Source organism: Equus przewalskii, chromosome 19 (assembly GCF_037783145.1).
Source record: "Equus przewalskii isolate Varuska chromosome 19, EquPr2, whole genome shotgun sequence".
Taxonomy (NCBI): domain Eukaryota; kingdom Metazoa; phylum Chordata; class Mammalia; order Perissodactyla; family Equidae; genus Equus; species Equus przewalskii.
Window position 1 is genome coordinate 45302398 of NC_091849.1, and position 22305 is coordinate 45324702.

A 22305-nucleotide genomic window follows, 5' to 3' on the forward strand; every position below is an offset into this window, starting at 1 on the left:
TTCCTGAGCCCTTGGAATAAAAGTTATTTTGTTTTGAATAACTTGAACTTAGAAATCCTAAAAGCGAGAAATCTTGATTAATGCTTACATATTATCTAAAGACTGACTAAATGAACCATGTAAACCAAAATCTCAGGGAAATTAAATGAATAATCACAAAACATTATACAGTTAATTCCCTATTTATTTCTTACCACCTTATCTTCTATTACTATGCTCATTTGGCATTCCCTAGGAACTGCTATTTCTTCCTCTCAGTAGCCCAGCTCCGTGGTTATGTGCATGGGCTTTAGAGCCAGATTCTCTAGGTCCACATCCCTACTTGACCTTAGACTAGTTACTGAACCTGTACCTCAATTCCTCATTGGTAACTGAGCATAAACAGTAGTATCTTCTGCACTGCATTGTTATTAAAGTTAAATTAGTTCATATATGTAAAATAATCAAAATAGTGCCAGGAGATGGTAAGAGCTCAATAGATATTAGCAATTACTTTTTATGAAACTGTTTCCCAAGGGCTTGGTGCACATCTGGACTGGATAAGTATCTGTATTGGATAAATAAATGATGACATACCTCTCAGATGAATATAACAGTGTGCACTCTGAATGTGCACTAACATCCTACTTCCTTAACCCAGTTTCCACGCACCTGGCCTTGAAAGCAATGTATCTATATTGCTATATGATCAATAGTAGGCTCTGGATTTTCAAGAGAAATGGGAGAAACCAACAAATGGACAACTGAAAACTGCAAGCAATCCAAATATGTTTGTGGTAGACATTGTCAGTTGATTGCACAGAAGCCATGCCTTTCTTTTCCCTTCACAAAAGAGCCCCAATTTACTCCGGACCCAATTTAGCTACAGGGTGAATCCTGCTAGGGCTAAGCCAGGCACACTATCCCATTCCTCTTTAATAAGTGCTTCTTGGTCCAGCCTCTTGTGCATCTAGGAGTACTGGCCAATGAGACATAAGTCCTCTGAGAGAAGGGGAAACGGTCCTGGGATCTTTTACTCCCTGATCAAAGATGAGAATGATGCAAGGTGACACCAGGGTCACCTTGTAGCATGTATCCCCATTGAAAATATCATCATTTCTTTCATTTTTCTTTCCCATCTTTTATTGACTTTATTACTGCTTTATTTTGCTGTCTTGGTTGTTATTTATTTCTTTATGTGTTAATTGTCTCTCTCTCTCCACTAGGAGATAAGTTCCATGATTGATGGTATAGTTTAACTGACTTATTCACAGTGCCTTGAACAAGGGGGAGGACATAGTTGGAGCTGAATACATATTTGTTGACGGGATGGATAAATAAATGATCTGCTTGTGATTTTCTTTGGGGCAATGGCTTAGAATTTCCAGACAATCTTCAATCTCTGGCCTGGAAAGTAATCACTAAGATGTGGATGTTCATGGCCCAGGATGGGTGCGGATGGTTAAAGTTTCACTGTGTCCCCCTTTGCCATCATGCAGCTCACCTCCTCCTTCCCCTGTGTCTGATGGTCCAGAGTCCAGAACCTTCAGAAGTTCTGTGGGCTCGTTTGTTTGACAGGTTCTCCCCGTGTAGAAGCACGTTAGCTGACGTCACCCTCCACTCCCCAAAGTCAGGCACCACCCCTCCAACTGCTGTCTTCTCAAAATGTGTTGAAATCTCTTAATGGGTTATCCTCTCTCCAACCTCTTCCATCATGCAGATTATATCTCATTACATCGCTACTAACAAGGAGACGAGGAGAAAAATTCACGTGGTCAAGGTGTCACTTTTAAATGGAAATAAGAACATAATCCTTTAGAAGGTAAAGGCAGATGGCCCCAGCCTCAGAGGTAACATCAGGCAATCAATTACGTAAAAGCTTATAATACAATATAAATTAGATTTACCATTATTTTAAAAAGCAAAACACAGTGTGACCAGTAGGGAAAAAATATGATGATCCAAGATTATAAAAAAGGGTCCATTTAGACTGCATCTAAAGTATCCCATTCAACAGAGGGGAGCACAGGAGGCAAAATATAAATGAGCAATAGAATTGCAAAACCAGTTTTACGGCATATACTCTGAATATGCCACTTATGAGGCAATTTAGCACTACAGAGGCATCTGGACTTGGAGCCAAAAGACATGGTATTGGAGTCTGATGATGCCAGATCTGTGTGAATATTGGCAAACTACTACAGCATCCCACTTCTTCTAATGCACACCTTTGCTGTAACAGTCAAATGAAATAACTCAGGTAAAGCCCTTGTAGATGGCAGCAAACTCTTCAGAGTTCCATTAGGACACTGAAGAAGGAAAATATTATCTTTAGAGGAATCAAAGTTTTAATTTCTGAAAGAAAGAGATTGGTTCCATGTGAAATGTCTCTATGAGCACAAGCAAGATCTGGAGGAACTGACATATAAATAGACATACATATATAAATTTTATACAGAAAATACAAAAGGTATCACATGTTCATTTCTTCAGTGAATATATAAGGCAGGCACTGCGCTAAGTGCTAGAGAATGGCAAGAAAGGCAGACACGTTTCTGCTCTCACAGACCCTAAATTTTAATTAACAATCAAGTAAACAGATGTATCATCCATGCTGAGATGAGCGCTCTGGAGGAAAGAAACAAGACACTACAAAGGCATATAACAAAGGAATTAATCTGGTCTGGGGCTGGCACAAGAGGGGTAGGGATGGGGGTGTACATGACAGATGCTGGCAGAGGCAACAGCACATGCAAAGGCCCTTGGGTCATGGCAATACTTGAAAACTGAGAAGGAGAGAAAGTCACTGTGGCTGGAAGCAGAGGGCCCAGGGGGCTACAATGTGAGGGAAAAGCTTTCAGGTGGGTGGCCCTTGAGGGCCAGGCTAAGAATACTAGGAATTAAAGGATAATTCTTTTATCCTCAAAGGAATGGGAAGCTTTTGGTGGGTTTTACACATATCAGATTTGAGCTTTGAAACAAAAGAAACAAAGAGTCAGTCTACAAAGTGAAATGGACTGAAAAGCAGCAAGAAGGAACTAGTCAGAGATTAGGACAAGACAACTGCATGGTCCAGAAAAGAGATGCCTGAAGCCTGGACCAGGGATCAAATGGTCACGGAAGAGAGAAGTTTAGGAAGTAACAGCATCAGGATTTAGTTAATGATGCTGAGGGTGAGGGCGAGGGAGATTTGAGGAATTGGGTAAAGGGAGGTTCAACTTAGGAATGCGAGGACAGTGGAAGGAAAACTGGTTTGCTGGAAACAGCAAGAGTTTAATTTTGACCATGCTGAGCTTCTGCATCATGAGACATCAGGAGGAGATGTCCGATCCTAGCTCAGAGAGGTGGCTTAGATGGGGGAGAGAATTTAAGAAGTTATTAATTAGGGTGTAGGTGGCAATTAAAGGCTTGGATGAAACTGCTTAGGCGGAGAACAAAGAGGGAGACAAGAGGAATACATGAGTGAAAATGCACTCACATCTATAGTTTAATTCAATCTTCCTCACCCCTTAATTTGCAGCCCCCCATCACCTACTCAGTGTGGCTTCACTTTTACTTACACTGAGTGAGAAATAAAAGGTTGCTTTCTTCAAAGAGCTGGGCTATAGTAAATTCCCCGCACCTTTGTACCAAGAATATCAAATAGGAAACAACAGACAGGGAACTAAAGGAGGCTATTAGCTGTAGATTCTAAGGGTTATTAAAAATTGAGGGAGGAGGAAAAGAAAAAAAATCATCTTGCCTGATACAGCCTTTAAAATACTTTTGTGTAGAGGGCCTCAAATGCCATCAATCAGGAAAACGATCTCTGGCAGAGCAGAATATGGTGGGCGTCAATAATTAATGAACGAAGCAGAAACAGAATATGGAAGCTGGAGGTGTTCTTGCAGGAACTTTCTGCTGGAAAGTTCAAGCAACAGCTAAACCCTTTTCTTCTCATTGATTTTCTTCCCAGCATTGTGTGAGTTTATATATACATATTTTTTTCTCTTTTATTTTCCTGGTTGAATTTTAGATATCATGGAAGATCTTTATTAAAAAAAAAAAAACACTATTTGCTTCTAAATCTAATGAGGACCTCTAGAGACAAAAAGTAACATTAAACCAAGATTATTTAATATGTATCAGTTCTGAATAAATTCACTCAAAGAAAAACAATCTAAACAGTCAAGTCCCTGTCCTAGTTAGCACTCAACAACAGAGAATGCTGGCAGGATTCCTGTGCCTCCATGCTGCTCTCAGGTTTTAGAACAACTCAGAAATCTTTGTTCCTAGGGCCCAACAAAGTGACTCATGTGACATTATTTAAATTGTTCTCTAAATCCACAAGTGCCCCGACTTAAGTCCTCACATAAGGAAAACAATAGCAAACCATTCATTTACTGACCTCCTTGAACTTCAACCCAACAGTTATTCAAAAGTTAGAGATAAAAAGGAAAAGACCACGCTGTAGAGTGTCCATTGATTTACCCAGCCCAGCGCTCTATCCGATAATTCAAAGTGTAATTAGTATTAGATAGTATTTCTACTTACACAATATCAGTTTAATTTTCTGTCATTTCCAATTAAAATAGGAAGAAAAAAAGCCTTATAGTTACTGACTTTGTATCACCAGCTACAACTATACATTGATAGATCAAAATCACGGCAAGTTTGTTCAAAACGAGATATTTTGCAGACCAACATGGAGACAAAAATGTTAGTGACTGTGATAAAAGGCTTAGTCAATTCTGTGACTCTGTGATCTCATTTTCCTACTAATGAATTACACACTGTTCTTCAAGATAGTTTAAAAGCTGTACTTACAAATTTCAACTACACTTTGAATCAGCTTATGAAAGCCAATTCAACATAATAACCTATTTGTGTAAGTGTTAATTTTATCATCTGATGCTATTTATTTTCTGTTCTTCATCAAAAGCCATAGACATCTTTAGAAACAATGCTGTATATGAAACATGAAAATAACCAATAACCAGCAAATTTGGCCAAAATTTTCATTGACTCAACTAGCATCCTAATTAGGCAATTGAGATATACTTAAGATACTAGCAACAAAAAAAATCTTTGTTTGTGATAATAAATAAGTTAGTTGAGGAGGCTTGTCTAATTTTGTCATTTAACCACTGGATCATGAGATAGTAGGATATATATGTTATTCTGCTCTACCAATAATCAAAAAGTTAATTTAGTAGAAACCTGAAAACACAGGAATGCTTTTTGTAGCATTTTGAACACAATTATCTCTGAATCTTTCAGTATACTTGTTATTTTACTTTTGAGGGGAAAACAAACCCCCACCTTGGCTCACCAATTAAGAAGGTCCCAAATCATGAGCATTCTCTAGATGGCTTTGGGTAAGTAACTAACTTCTTTAACTCTATGTGTCATAAAAAATTAGATTAACAATAATAATAATCAGGGATCTAATATCAAATCTTAGTGTTCCTCTTTATGACGCTGAAAATCGTGGGGTAGGAGGAAAACTGTGGGAGAATGGTGTTAGTCCATGTATGATCCTCAGATTGGCCGCAACTCCCAAATCCAAAGAAACCCCAATACACAACATAAAAATCAGTGGTATCCTGGTAAGCGACTCTCAGGACGTGGTAGCAATGCGCGCCACCCCCCCGACCCGCCACAAAGATGTCCATGTCCTGATCCCTGAAACCTGTGAATATGTTACCTTCCATGGTAAAAGGGACTTCGCAGGTCTGATTTAGTTAAGGACCCAAAGATGGGGAGAGTAGCCTGGATTATCCAGGTGGGCCCAATGTAATCACAAGAAAACTCACTAGAGGGAGGCAGGAGGGTCAGAGTCAGAGAAGGTTTGGTGATGCAAGACAGAGGGAGGCGTGTTTTGGGACTGCGTTACAGCAGCAATAGAAAACCAATACTGTAGGAAAACAAACCTGATTTACAGAGCTTGCTCATTTCCCTGGTGTACATACTCCCACGGCCAATTTTAAGCTATGCCGTTAAATGCTGTTCACAATTCAGCCATGCTGGTGAGAGCCTACTTCAACACACCACTGGATATATCTATAAAATGGTACTCATAACACAGCTTACCCATAAAAACACGACTCAAGACTTCCACGTGATTCTCATACGGTCACTAACTTATCTTCACTACTTTCAAATTTCCTCCAACTGACCAACGTGCTCATTAGCCATTATCCCAGGGTCGCCTTTCTTCAAGCCCCATTGACACCACATGCCTGACAAAGGCAGTTGCTCTTCCTGGCACACCAAATATAGACCAAAATTATGAAAGTGCGGAGCCTAACTAACCACATGGTACCTGGTTCCCTTACACCAATGATGCCCCAGTGAACAAATTCTCCCAGACCAAAATCTTCGTTGGCCTCAACGCCACAGTTTCTGGCATCCTGAGTGTGGGAGCAGTCATTGTGGCAGCTGAGGGAGAGCTCACCTGTGGTCCAAGGAGAAACACTCTTGCATGATCTTACAAAAATGTTTTGTGGTCCCTGAGCCAGAGACTGTCCAAAGAAGGATTATAAAGAGAATTCTTGAAGAATCTCAGCCTCCTCCTTGGGAATGGAGGAAAGAGAAGAACTCAGAATGAGACGCAAAGAATTGGATTATCACTTTTTTTTAGTGCTGCTTCCAGGGACCCAACCCAGGAGATTCTTACCCAGTAAGATGAGGTCCTAGAATTGGTGTTAAGAAATCCCCAGGCAGTTCCTCCAACCTGAGGTTAAGAACTATCAACTAGACCAGTGCTTCTCCCCTGGGGTGATTCTGCCTCACCAGGATAGCTGGCAATGTCCGGGGACATTTTTGTTTGTCACAACTGGTGGAGTATACTACTGGCACCTAGTGAGTAGAGGCCAGGGCCACTACTAAACATCCTACACTGCACAGGGCAGCCCCCAAACAAAGAGCTGTCAGTCCAAAATGTTAGTAATGCCAAAGCGAAGAAATCCGGACCTAGACCAGGCCATGAGAGGTTCCATACCTCCCATATTATTTCTATTCTTGGCAACAAAATCTCTGACAATTAAATATGTTGTTGCAACACATTATTTATTAATGATGACATTTCTGTATAGATCGGAATATAAATCCCCACGCTTTGTTTGTGCCAAGCAATAATTAGTTACGTGAATGATAACCTGTGCTAAAGGAAATTTTAAAAGGTTACCTAAATGGCACTATCATTCTGTCTACATCAACTATATAAGACTCTCTAAAGAATTATTTTTTTAAGTCACTTCTTTAAGTGTAATAAAGTTATTCATACAAATTCAAATCCTCTTTATAATGATATTTCTCTTCCAAAGAAATGCCACTTTCCATTCATCTATTTTGTTACGTTTCCTGAACTATCTTCTTCAGAAAAATATGCTTGGATTAAGTAAAGAATCTTCTAAACAAAACTCTTAAAGTACTTAATGAATATGAAAAACTATCATATTCAGATTTTAAAAGGCTCTCTTCTCATTTACCTTCTCTTTCTAATGTAAATGTTAATCCCTTCGAAAGTAATTGGGCCCGCTTAAATTGCCAGTCACAATTAACACATACTCAAAATTTGCTAAATGTGAGGATGAAACACCAGCAGAGAAAAATATCTTGTATTCAGTAGACTTTTGTTTCCTGAAATTAAAATTTGAAATGACTTTAATTACTCACAAAGAAGGCTTGGTTGACCAACCCAGTTTTCTCTGAAAAGATAGACCAAATGGGAAGAAAATCATGAAGGCTAAACTGATTTGTCTTTTCAGAAAAATCCTCAGGACTTGTTCAGACTGTAACATAAAGTCCAATACATATCAGGCTTCTCACTGAGGTACAGAAATGGAATTGCCAAATGACTATATCTAGTCTTGTTAACTTCATATCAATATTAAAGAAAATGAAGCTTTCTAGTGAGTATTAGGGGAATGCCAACACAGGATTGGCGATTTATTGGTGCAGTAAAGAAATGCGTGGCTGTTCAAGACACTGAATGTAGGGGAGAAAGCAAATAGGCTTTCCCCTGGGCTGGTTCTTACGAACAAACTAGTATTTGTTCCCATTTCAAAAGGTGGTCATCTTGATCTTGATTTAGAAGTTCTCCTGAGGGCAGACAGACCAGTACCTGCTCTTTGCTGAGTTACGCAACAACCATAGGCAAGGAAAGCAAGAGTCCTATGAGTTTTAAATGAGGCAAGACACAGAAAATCAGACTGATGGGCAGACATTAATGTAATTACTAGCCGACATTTGCAGCTACAATGATCAAGGCACCCTGAACTACATCACTTATATCCTCACAGCAACCCCATGAGGTAAATACTATTACTTGGTGCCATTTTACAAGTGAAGACACTGAGGTTTGGAAAGGTTAAATAAACTGCCCATAGTCGCATAAGTAACAAGCAGCGGAACTGGGCTTCCCGCTTGGACTGATAGATGCTAGAGCCCTCTCTCTTAATCACTAGGCTGTACCATTTCCCTAATTAGAGACAGGATGGCCCACGTGGGGAGGAGGTCTGAGCTCCAAGGGGATAAAAGCAGAACCAAGCCTGTCAGAGTAACTATGGCTCAAAACACAGCCCAGCCTTCCCAGCATGCAGTGGTCCTTTCAGCCACACTTAGACACAGATCACGTGACTGCCCTTCTATCACCTCCAGACGCAAAAGGTACACCATAATATAATATTAAACAACTGCCTCGCTTTATTCCAAGCAGCTGCTTCCCTTTATGCTTCAGTTAGAATAGCATTTGGCTATGCTCACAAGCCATTAGTACTCTTATGGGCTTAAAAGTGCCACATAAAATAAATTGATCATATTTGGCCACATGCTCTGAATAGGCAATGGGAAAATGGGCCTCTGTATTGACCCACAAAGTTCCATTCCTGGGCTTGCTCAGTCCTTTTTATTGCTCTGTCATCAAGTTCCAACACAGTTTACAATGTACCTGTTCATTTAGTTTAACGGGCTATAATAACATTTACTTTGGCTTCTTTTGGTTGATCCTTCATACCCGACCCCATGACCTACTGTGAGGGATCTAGACTTCCTCAATCCATAAAATGTAAGGCATGGAAATACGTCTTGAAAGGTTTAAAAATTGAGTAAAGTCACTGATTAAGGTACTCACAGACCAAATGGGCACAGAGTAAAGACAATAAGGAGCCCTTCAGAAAGAGGGCTATTTTCTACTTTGTTGTTCTCATTGTTGTTGTTAACATCAATACGTATGTTTGACAAAGGGCTGAACAACTTCAAGTGACAGCTCCTGACAAAACCATCATGTCGATGATAGAAAAACTAAAAAGGCAGAATGTTTGGAGGTAAAATTCTAAAAAGTGTGCCCTGCATCTGGAAATTAAGAAAGCATTCCACTCCAACTGTGGCGTGGTGACAGGATCTTTATTGAGGTGACTTTCTGTAGAGTCCAGACACAGGGGCTATTCTTAGAACAACCAAAAAAAGCATGGAGCTGCCTAAAAATAATGATGACTCAACACCTAGAGGCTTCAGTGATGCAATGCTGTCAAAGAACACCCTCTCTCCTCACAGGGTGCAGTTTTTAAAACAAGCAAGCTCACAGCTCACCTTCGGAGGAAGGCAAAAATTTCACACGTTGAAGGAGAAAATTAGGACCCGTGGGTCACAGATAGAACGCTCCGTCCAGGCATCGCCCGGCACCGTGGCTTGGTTTCCTTGTTGAAGAAGAAGATTCTGCCAAAGCCAAAGTCAGTTCTTCCCCTCTGCCACCCTCACTCATCAGTTGTCCTTTCAAAACAGGCCCCGTGAGACAACAATGCTGATTACACAAGAGGTGGGCCTGAAAAATCCTGTCCTCAAGTCACCGCGGCCAGCACATTTCATGGGGAAGGGTGGGTCCATTTGGAGATTCTTGATCAGGAACAGGGTAGCTCAAAACAGAAAACAAAAGCCTACCCCAGAGCCTTCTCTCTGCCCTCTCAGGGGCTCCCATTCCCCCTCCTCCTATAACACGCTGCATCCACCCCAGCCTCTCACTTCACCTAACCTGTACTGAAATTCTCACAGCCAGCAAACATTAAGCTTCATGAGAGCTTGCATCTCAGTCACCTTTGTACTCCCAGTGGCCAAAGGGACATGGGAGATTTTCAATAATTGTTCAATAACTGATGGCTTAGTTGATCAGACTGATTAATACAGTACTCTGTCCCCCGTGAGCATATTTAGGAGTCACTACCGTTCCCTGAATATGTAGATTATGTAACTTAGGATACCTTAGGATATAGCTTAAGTATATCTTAAGATATACTATCTCCGAGGGATATATTCATTAAAAAGAGAATTCTTGACCAGAAAATAGCCTTCAAGTTCCAGAAGATTCTAGACCCCATAGGAGATACTTGGGGCCAGGATGTTCCTCACACCATCGAGCCAATCTATTTGTTCTTAAGTCTAGCTCTGTTGGGCAAGGAACGAAGCAAGAGAGAGAGGTTTGACACTCAGGGCTTGGCACACGACAGATAGGTATTTAATACATTAGGTCTTATGTGTACAACTGAGTGTTTCTTTTTCAAAAAGGTGACCTGGTTGCAGCAATGCCTTCATCACGCACTTCTCCAATTCCGAAAAGTCAGTTCCCAAGCTCCCCCCCCAAATCATTCCCATTAGTTTGTAGCTATTTCTCATCATGGTATTTTGGGTATGCTGTTCTTAAATAAAAAATATTTTACTGGGGGGTGACCCACTCAAATCACCATACACGACTCTAAGTGACTTGTGTGCTTCCACAAGCTTCAAATCCACCCTACATAAAAGGCTTTGCACCACCCAAAACATTGCAAAGAATGTGCTATTGGTGATGCCAAAAGAAGAGTCCATTTGACAGGGACCGCACTTGCTTAGATATGTGAACTCAGAGATATTTGTTCCGGGAAAGACAGCCCCAGTGGAGCTGAGAGCCCAGTTGTCAAGAGGAAGCAGGACAAAGGCAGGGCTGGAAAACCAAATGTTCACTCACTTTCTGCTCGTCTTCTTAAACCGTGATGTCCCCACCCCCTGACTCCCACACCTAGAGCAGGACCATCCGTAGGAAGCAGGTTTAATGAAAGCTAGTGATCAGTGCCAAATTTCTGACATAGAAGACTCATTTTTCTGAAATTTTCAAAGGAAGCTTTTGGAAGAGCTAAACGCCTCTCCTCTTCTGTGCTCCTCGCAAAGCCTTGAACTTCAGCTCCACAGTGATACATTTTAAGTGGACTTCTGTTCTGAGTTTTGCAACTGGCGAGAATACAATACCAACGAGGAAAATCATCTATTTGATGGAAAGAATAAAAATCTCATGTGTCAGGCACTGAAGCTACAGCAGCTTCCCATGAAATAATTTGGCCTGTAGGGTTCAAATCAGACTGATTTATTATAAGGACAAACTTAAATACACGTATCCTCAAACGGTTTACGTATCTGTGTTCACTTTCTCACAAATTAATATTAGAATAGCCATCAGATGTAAGAGCCAAATGTAAGATATTGTCATGTGACCACGTGTTTTTCTATAAACACGCAGACCACGTGTGCTGTGGAAGATGTTATTGTTCTGTGTGACTGCCATTATATTTTTTTTCCTTGAAGCTGTTTAAAATCTATACTTTCAAACAATGTGAGTTATAGCAAAAAAAATTTGGGGGCTGGCCCTGTGGCCAAGTGGTTAAGTTCACGCATTCTGCCGTGGTGGCCCGGGGTTTGCTGGTTTGGATCCCAAGCACAGACCTACGCGCTGCTCATCAAGCCATGCTGAGGTGGCATCCCACACAGGAGTACTAGAAGAACCTACAACTAGGATACACAACTATGTACTGGGGGGCTTTGAGGCAAAAAAAAAAAAAAGAAGAAGATTGGCAACACATGTTAGCTCAGGGCAAATCTTCCTCACCAAAAAAAAAAAAAAAGTGTGTATGCTATCCTAAAAATAAATAGTCTACTAATTTAAGTGATTTTTTTTTCTATTCACTGTGGAATTTAAAACATCTACAAAATACGCCCTTAATGACTTCTGGCAAGCCTCTTTCCACGTTGAAAGACGATTGTTAAAGTACTCATAAAAGTAAAAGTAAAGTACTCATAAAAACCCAAACAAAACTTGATCAGAGAATTCAGAAAAATTTCTTACATTACACATGCACATAATTAGATTAATACAAGATAAATAGAATATCAAGACCAATAAGAATAAATGGAATGGCTATGACTACATATTAATTTTTAATTTAAGCTTACTGGAAGCCACGGAAAAAGAGAAACATTGTAAGTCATGTAATTTTCCTAGTGAGAAAAAATACCAGTTCCCTGGAGTAAGCAAAGTTTTCTATGTTCTAAAACAATCACATGAATCTTATATGGGAACAGTGCATCACATGTATCCCACAGCAGATGCAGAAATAGTTTTCATGTTGCAAAAACTGGCATTAAACTTTCTTGAAACCCAAAGCTGTGATATAAGAGCACAATTTTATTAGGATTCTACAAAGAGTTGGCCTTTCTTCCAACTTCAACAGCCTGTGTGCCCTCGAGGTGACAAGTTTTTAGAAAAGCTCTTCCCTCCTTGAACTAGAGACAGTCACAGGCGTGGATGGTGGGGAGGAGGATGAAGGAGCCTGAGAAAGGAAACCAGCCATCACCAAGAAGATCCAGTGTTGGGGCACCTCCTCTACCCATTTCACCTCGTTTAATCATATAACGAACCTTTACAGAATGTATTGTAACCCCATTTTATAGAAGAGGGAACTGAGATTCAGAGAAGTTAAGTTGGTCAAGATCACATAACTAGTAGGCAGCCGAGGCAGGATTTGGACGCAAATGATTCCGAATCCGCAGCCCTTTCACTGGGCTCTTCTCTCTCCCTACGTTGGAGGAGGTCATCCAGAGGACATGACCACTGGTTGACCCACGAGCTGGACCAGAGCAATCGGAGGCTCCTCACCACCCCGCCCTCCTTGAAATGTACAAAGTACATTCTGTCTACTGTTCACACAGTGGGAGCCATTGTCAAGGATGCAGCCTTGAGAGAGCAATGCGTTCTTGAGAACATCTGGATGGTATATGTCACTGATCCCAGGTAAGGCCTCTGTGCAAGCTTTTAAGATTCTGCCAGGTGGTTGTGGAAATCTACTTGTCTTGTGGCTGCCCAAGACAGGCCTCATATGCAAGTCCCCTTGCTTACTAAACCTGCCACCCACAAATCTGGAGTGGTCTCCCTCTTTCTTCCATCTTTCCTTGCCCTCCCTGTGCAGAGGCCAGTTTCAGATTTCACCAGGCGACTCCCGAGGTTGTGAACCCACACCCTGTAAAGGCTCATGTTATGTCTAGAGCTGTGCTAGACCTTACAGGATACAGAAGAATGATGAGCTTGCTCTACGGCTCTCAAGATGCTAATAATCATCCAGGGGAATGTAAGACTAGACCACCACGGAAGGCAGTGTACTCTATGTATAAATACTATACTACTACATAATTTGGAGTTGATAAGAGCTACAAATTTGGGGGGAAAGTGTAGGTCTTGAACAAAGTACAAGATAGGATATTTCAATATGTTTGATGAAAAATCTTAACTATGTCATGTATCTGATCAACGGGTCTACCCCTCGAAACACTGATAGAGATTATGGTGTTTATGTTTAAAATGAAGCTTGTCCTGTATAATACAACATCCCCAGCAAAATACAGCACTATCAAAACACTACCAGAAACTGATCACACTTAAAAAAATAAACTACACATGTTCTGTTTCTACATATCCATTCTGCTTAAAAGGTAGGGGAGTACGGTTGAACATCATATGCATAAAATCACAAATGAATAAATAATAATGAAATGCATGCAGCACCCTAATAACCCCGCTCCAATAGAGTGAACATCACACAGTATTAATGGAACTGGCCCTCGGTTCATCTTCATCACATTGATCTCAGCCATTGAGCTAAATGTCAGGCCTGCTGTGAAGGACACCTTGGTGGAGTTTTAAGGTTCATGTCCGACCTCTCTGACTTTCACTGGTTCACTCCGAGTTGGTCAAGAATTTCATGACCACCAAACTGAGACCAGAATCAAGGAAGCCAAGAAAGGCAAAGGGAGGGGGAGGTTCACGCCATCCTCAGCTGATGAGAGCAAGGAAAAATAGTAGTAAAGCTTATTCTTCCCCCATCCTTGCCCCAGGGGCCATCTCCAAGATTGCCTCTTGAAAAGGAATGTTCTTAGACAACAGAACTCAATAGTTATCCCTGAATTTACATATCTTTTAAAATTTGAAGCCATTGAAAATTATCTCACTATGACCAGGGCCACTGCAATGTTTATGCCTTTTGTGCCTTTCTCAAGGGCTCCTGGCCCAGAAAGAGAGGGGAGGATAAAACCCAACCTGCCCTCCACCTGTCACGCCACCCACAACTGCTCAGGGCTTCATTCCATCTGCCCAGAGGAAAGGACATTATTTTTACAAATTCACCTGCCTTGCCCCAGGCAGTGCCGTGAGACCGCTTCTGCCCATAGGGGCACCTTCTAATGATTCCGAGTCACCGTACAGGCCAGCAGCAGCTCTGATGGAAACCTTATGAAGTGGCTTCCAAGTACTTTCATTTTTCCAAGAAGAGGAAAAAGCTCCACGTCCCTCTCTAATATCATCCCAGACTAATTGGAACATGGCAGCCGTTTTTCCCCAGGTGCCATCAAGAAGACAAGCTCACCCACTCTTTGGCACAGAAACCAAATACTCTCCCCTCCATCTGCATCAGGCTTAATTCCTTCCACTGCCTCAATTATTTCCAGGTAGTTAAGTGGGGCATTTAGAGTGGCTTGTCAGGCTCTTCAGCCCCAGGGGGGTCACTTGGTGCTGTGGAGAAGCGAGACACTAAATATGCCTCTGGAACATTTTAGTCACTTCGAGAAAGGTTAAGGTTCCACGGAATGTCCTACAGCAGCTTTCAAATCTGCCCCACGCTGGGCCTCTCGTCTGGCAGCTGCCCCCAAGTGATTAGTCGTGACTAATTATGGTTCCTAGTCAACGTCCAGGGAAAAGAGAAAACAGGACTTTTACTGAGGCAATGATACGCACTATCTTTTCACAGTTTAAACATTCTTTAAAGCAGCAAACAAATCTGTAAATGTCACTTCCACAGGATGAACAACAGGAGAGAAACGGTGAACCCCCTAAGTATGGCTCGAAAATCTGGTGTCTAATTTAACTGTTCCTTGCTTTAATGTTTAAAACTCATGCTTGGTCATCATTTCCCCACCCTCAGGTCACCATAGTTCGCTTCATTTTAATTTTTCCAACCCACATTCAGTAACACTTAAACTACAGTAAATTATCATCTTCTTGTTCATTCTCTGCTACGCATCTGTAGCAGGAATTTTCTGACCAGCCTTAAATCATCCTCATGACGTGTTTTCTAAGGTCTTCCAAAGCACAGATTTCAGCTTTCATTGCCACTTCTTTTTTTTCTTATCTCTCCCTTTTCTTCTCTAGGGATAGTTATGAAAACAGATGTGCATAAGACATTGCTGATTTTTTAACTCACTCGGCTTATTAAATAGATCAGTCACCTCTAAAAATTTTAAACATCACGTAAATATAAATTGACATATAAAACAAATATATTCACACGATTATCATGTCTAAACTACAAGAGTAATTAAGACTCAACGCATTTACATTTAGTTTGAGTCTTGCTATGGCGTCACCTGAGTTCTCACTCTCTCTGCCTTTCATTCTCTTACTTGAATATTCATGCTGATGAATAGCCAACTTTATTTCTAGAACCTGTTTTCCACAGTAGAATTCAGAGATGGTGAGTTATGGTGGGTAATGAACTAGAATTAAGAGTCAAGAGGCCTTGTACTTACTGTATCAACCTAGATAGATTGAGTTATCCTGTGGCCACAAACCCCCATCCCAGTGGCTTAAGCCATGAAGTCTTTCTCTCCTTTTGGTCACCTTATATGTTCACCATAGGTTGGCCAGGACTCTGCTTTGTGTCATTGTCCTAACTCCACAAGCCAAACTGCCTGAGCAGACACTACCTGGCACAATGTGAGGTGCCCCAGCAGAGTGAAAAGAACATTCTTCAGGGCCAAATGTGGGTAATTAAAGGCTTGGCCCGGAAGTGATACAGGTGACTTCTGCTCACACACTGGGCAGAACTAGCAGGGGGGTCCAGGGAACACAACTCTGATACGTGCGCAGGAGGTTGAGAGGCAGAAAGACACGACCCTCATGGGGTTGTCATGACGATTAAAGGGCTGAATGTTTACAAAGCATTTGGAGAGCACCTGCCACCTCCTACATCCTATATAAGTGTTTACCACTGCTATTATTATTATTGCTGTTATTATCATTATTAAACTGATGAATTCATATTTTTTGGAGATCATTATAAGTTACCCATCAGGTTTCTCCCTCCTGAACTGAATGTGGCTAAATGTTTCATGGTGGTTGTTTCATTGTTCTCCTTTAGCTACCACTGAGTGCCAATGGCCCCTCAAGCAGACCCCTTACCCATCTTTAGCACAGACACAGGGCAGCCCACAGGATGCTCCTCCAGGCTCACCTGTTCAAGATGACTTTGCAGCCCAGCTGGACCCAGAAAGGCAAACCCAGGGAGCACATCAAACAGAAATGAACCCCAGTAACTTTTCGGTGTTGGATGCTGCGAGCATCCCAGTGCTAAATGTGTTTCATACAAAAATATTTATGCTTCAAGCTGTAGCATGCAAACAGCAATCTGCATTTATTGGTTTCAGATGCCAATTTCCTCCAGCTCCGGCTCTCCTTTGTGTTATATAAACAAATCTCAACCATCTGGACCACAACAAGCCACACTGAAGCTCACTCCTTGCAAAAGCATCAAATCAAAATATAATCTCACAGAATTCTGCCTAACAGAAAATTGGAGTGAACATCACGGCCCTCACAAAGCTGTTTAAAAATGTTCTTTAGGTGTCAGAACTCAGAATTTAAATAGGATAGCAGAAATGAGCATATCAGAATATTTATCACTCTGATAAGCAGAAACATGGCCAGATCGTCTCCTGCGGTGTCACCTCTGTAAAGAACAGTCCAATTCAGTACCTTCCGAATTAGCTCCTAAAGGAAAAGGGCTTAGCAAAAGTGGCTCAGACAGGTGAGAAAACAGAGAAGAGACTGTTGCAAGACTCATTCGTGACAGTCAGAAAGCAAAAGCTTTAATTCCTACCCAGCTAGGGAAGGTAAAATGTACGCTTTACAACAATTGCAAGAAACAAACTAAACTCTGGTCCATCAATATCAAGAAACAATGAATCAAAAGTAGGTTGTGCCAAAAAGGAAAGGACTCTGCCAAAACAAGTTACGTATATTACTATCTACCCACTCGGACCTCTGAAATGAACACTAAGCATCATTTCTGATGTCTTAGCTCCCTGATACAACTCCAGGCTGCTGAATGCATCTTCCCAAATATTTTAGACAATCACCATGGCCAGCCATAATCATAGGCAAATACAAGGGGTGCTGGAAACGCTTCTTGCTTCTCCCTCTGCCTAAAAATGTCTCCCCACCAACTCAGTACAGTACTCAAACTGTCCACCCTTTGGGCAAGATAATCATCATCGGTGTGGTGGCTCAGATTCACGAACTTTGAATGTTGTGGAAAGAATATCCTGAGAGAACGGCACACAAGACAAGCGAGTTTTATCAAGACAGTGAAAAACAATGGCGGGGAAGGGAAGACCACAAAGGTCTGGAACTTGCAGAGAAATGTGTGGCAGTGAAAAGGAGGATCTGTGAGCCTTCCCAGATCCCTTTTCTAGAGTCCCGTGATCATGCCTCCTGGCTGTTGTCAACTCATTTGGTATCTGATCATCTTGCTTTGTCAAACTTAAACCATGTACATACAATTAAATCAAAACTGAATCCAGAGGCCAGCCCCATGGCCAAGTGCTTAAGTTTGTGAGCTCCACTTCAGCAGCCCGGGCTTCACCTGTCCAGATCCTGAGTGTGGACCTACACACAGCTGATCAAGACATGCTGTGGCGGCATCCCACATAGAAGAACTAGAATGACTTACAACTAGGATGTACAACTACATGCTGGGGCTTTGGGGAGAAAAAAAGAAAACACTGAATCTAGGGCAGATTATTTGATATCCTAGAGAGTCTTCTCAAATGGGGTTTATAAAATCGCACCAAGGTGGAAGACTTTCTGTCTGATTTAATAAGTTGAATTATGTAGACACTGGCCAATTATAAAATTCACCTCCTTGGCTATAAAAATGTGGGATCTAAATAATTGGAAACTGGTTCCATTGAACTATATCCTGTGGATTTCATCTGAATAGTTTATCAAGGTCATTTTAAAACTAAATACAATTTGTCAAGTTGCAGCATGCCGACCTTATACACAAATTAAATGAGAATATTTTGTAATCTGTTATTCAATCACAGATCAGAATATCAAAATAGAGGTGGGTAAATTCCCAGGAACTCTCCCCAAGCCTCTGTCTTTCTACAGAACCAATTCTCCTTGATCAGCCATTCCTTTTTTTTTCTTTTTAAAAGACAGGGATCTTTTTTTTTTTTTGGTGAGGAAGATTGGCCCTGAGCTAACATCTGTTGCCAATCTTCCTCTTTTTTTTCCTACTGAAAGCCCCAGTACATAGTTGTATATTCTAGTTCTTCTATGTGGGATGCCATCACAGCATGGCTTGACGAGTGGTGTGTAGGTCCATGCTCAGGATCTGAACCAGCGAACCCCGGGCCACCGAAGTGGAGCTCACAAACTTAACTACTTGGCCATGGGGCCGGCCCCTGATCAGCCATTCTTGAGTAGCACTCCTGAATGAGATTAGTTCCTTCCTAGGTCTTATTGTGTCAATTTACTGGGAAGTATTTAATCAGGAAAGAATCAAAATCCCCATTAAACCTCTCAGGAAAATCCTAATTCTTGATTAATATAGATAAACACATGATAGAATGAGAAAACATGGGACTTTGTTTCATAGTTAATGTCAAGTAGATTTCAGGGGAAATTACTTGCTCTGAGTAAATTATAATCTGTGTTATAACCTGATTATAATCCAAGAGCAAAATTCCCAGTTTCTTTCAAAGAGGCTATGTGCCATTTTCACAGCACTGGAGGTTCTAATCGTGTAGAGGTCCTTTGATTTCAAGCTATTTTTAGCCCATTATTTCCATTGTGCAACTCCAAAATAATATCATTAGAAAACTATCTTTAAATGGCTTGAAATAATTCCTAATCCTCTGGGCTATCAGAATTGCTTACAAAATCAGTAAAATCAAGAAAAAAAAACTTCCAGTAATTGTTTTCAGACAACAGGGTTTGGACTTCAGCAATTAGCAAAAAAGAGCCCAAGCATGTGAGACAGCAATCATAAATCCTACTCTTAACATCTCACACAGAGCCACTTACTTTAGTTTAGAAAAAAGGCCCTTCCTCCCAAAAAGATTGCCCATGTTTTACAACATAGGATAACAGTGGATATTTCCAATGAGAAATCCACATCCACAGGGAAGGTTTGATCCCTTCAGACCCCTCACCTAACAGATCAGAGAAATATGAAATGGAGGTCAGAAAAACCTCCAAATGGAATATTGACTCTGATTTCCAAGAGTACTTATACTAAATCAAGTTTGTCTCTTCAAATGGGAAGCTTCATTTTCCAGAACATGCTTGTACATAGACAATCTCATTCCCCAATCATTTCAAACCAAGGAGTTAACCACGTTCATTCAAATTCTTACAACACACACCTAACGATTCCAGCCACTGTGGTATCCATGAGGAGAGCGAGACCCACTGTCAACCAACTTACCTTTCTACCAACCGCTGTAGGACTCGGGTTCTAGCTATTTTTAGAACATTCACCAAACTGTAGGAGGGGTTTGGGTGAATGAGTACTTGTGCTGTTTTGAGAAAGGCAAATTATATTTTTGGCAGAATAGGGGAAAATTTTTTTTATGACGTCTACTTCCTAGCCCAAGGGGTATCTCCTGTCATCACTATTCCTAACACCACTTGTTTTGTTAGACAGACCTAAGAGTTGCAGACGATGAGATCTGATTCAACATAGTCTCATCTACAACCCAGTCATGAGTACCCCCAAAGTGAGCTGATAATAGAACAGGCTTCTCTCTTCCTGCTATGCATGCCAAGAAGAAAGCCAACTAAATGTTTTCAAAAACTTCAAAACATCAACCACAGACGAGCCATGGAAAGAATTTGGGATAATGCCACAAGTTCCCATGTTTCAGGAGCAGAAAAAGCTTATTACCTTGCTCTCTTCTCCTTCAAACACTGACTGGTGAACGTTGCACGCAAACAATGAGTTGGGGAGGTCGTTGAAGTCAGTGATCGCTTGAAAGGCTTCCTCCGCGAAGCACCGAGTTATGGCCCAGTCTCTGTCTACGCAGCAGAGCAAGGAAAGTCCTCCATCGTCTGGGATGTGCCCCTGCTGCCCTGGGCTCCTCATTCCAAGGAAGTAAGATTCTCCCCTCATTGCTGTGGACACAAAGACGGACTTGTGTTAGAGCAGAACTCGTTTCCTTAAGACCTGGTGCTCAGGCTGCAGTTCTAGAGCGTCTGGGGCAGAGCAGAGGAGCATGAGGAGGAGAGGCAGGGGGTATAAGCCGGGGGAAGACCCAGCAAGTTCATCTTATCCCCTTGATCTCTGAGTCACAATTCCCCACACAGCTCTGCTTCTGGGCAAGAATCCAGTCAGTGCTGTGGTCAAAAAACCCTATTTAACCAGGAAGGGAGTTGGAGGCCAGGGGCTCTAGCCCAGGTGTCCAGTGTTTACTAGACTTGGGACCTTGGAAAGTCACATAAGTCTCCAAGCCTTTGCTTCCTTATGAGAATCAGATGGACTCAAACAAAAACGCACATGGGCAAATGCTTTGATAAGTTACATGATAAATTATATAATTCCACTGCAACTACTAATGCCTATCCTTTATTGAGTTCCAGGGACCGTTCTAAATAATTTACATGCATTAACTAACCTATTTAATCTCCACAATAGTCTATGAGATTGGTACCAATATTATCCCCATTTTATAGATGGGAAAACTGAGGAAAAGAGCAAGTAAGTAACTTTTACAAGGTCAGTAACAAAATGGCGGGACTAGGATTCAAACCCAGGGAGTTTGGCAGCAGAGCTCACTCTCCTGTTCTGTAGAAATGAAGCAGATCAAAATTAGTGCAAGACTGTATTTAAGGAAGTACAATCTACTTCATCACCAACTGAATCCTGATTATGAAACTCTAATAGTTAATAGTTTATCCACAATGAGGACACACACACACACATGCGTGTGCACACACATCTTCTTCGGCCTTGGATAATTACTCTAAGTAATTTGTGAACCCTGGATCTTGAAAAATCAGTGCTATCCTGGCTAATCCAGGGTATATAGCTCCCTTCCCTCATAGCCCCTATCATAAAGCTTTCCAGTATTAAGCTCAACTAGCTGTGTTCTATCATCCTATTATTTCCTCACCCCGTACATTAAAAATTCTACCCAACTGCAGGCAGTTGGAGAGTTTTTCCATTTTTTGATACCAATACATAATTCAGTAGATTTTTTCAATCTCCCCACATACTTCAAGGACAGTATGTGCATTTTTCTTCTGTTTTCTATTTTCCTGTCTATCATACTATTCTGTTCAAAGCTCAATAATTAGAGACCCAGAAGGTGAAATAACTTGCCCCTGGGTATACAGGTAAGACTGACTGAAAATTCAGACATGGCTGCTAGGTCATCTCCAGGAAGCTCCATTCTCCAGTTCCAGCATTGCAGAACCTTGGAGAAAGGACAGAAAGGTGGGTACCAGGAAAGGTTGCTCTGCCTTCATGAAGTTTAGACACAAATTCTAGATCTTCAGATAATATGGGCTTCTGTTTATATTTTTCTTGAACTCAATGTATCATAGTGATGACGTTATGTTTTTATTTTCCTAGAAACAAAACCCAAATGGACTCCTGATAAGCAGTATTTGATGGCAGTTACTATAAAATGCATTACATATAAAATCTTAGGCCTGGTTGGGACAGGAGCCAAAAATTAAAGAGTTTAAGGTAATAACTCTAAAATCAGATCAGTATAACTGTGGTAAATAAAAATAGTGCTCTCTAGGGGCTGGCCCCGTGGCTGAGTGGTTAAGTTCGCGCGCTCTGCTGCAGGCGACCCAGTGTTTCGTCAGTTCGAATCCTGGGCGCGGACATGGCACTGCTCATCAGACCACGCTGAGGCAGCGTCCCACATGCCAAAACTAGAAGAACCCACAACGAAGAATACACAACTATGTACCGGGGGGCT

The 22305-nt window shown here is 41.3% G+C and overlaps 1 protein-coding gene across 3 annotated transcripts in view; it reads right to left on the minus strand.

Moving 5' to 3' along the window:
- The window catches only part of RCAN2 (regulator of calcineurin 2), a 252842-nt gene that overhangs the window by 195666 nt on the left and 34871 nt on the right, over nt 1-22305 (minus strand). For all 3 annotated transcript variants that reach the window (XM_070586157.1, XM_070586155.1, XM_070586154.1), the window contains exon 2: nt 20262-20488. In XM_070586157.1, coding sequence (XP_070442258.1) covers nt 20262-20486 — 225 coding nt within the window. In that variant the 5' untranslated portion in view covers nt 20487-20488. The remainder of the gene's footprint in view (nt 1-20261; nt 20489-22305) is intronic.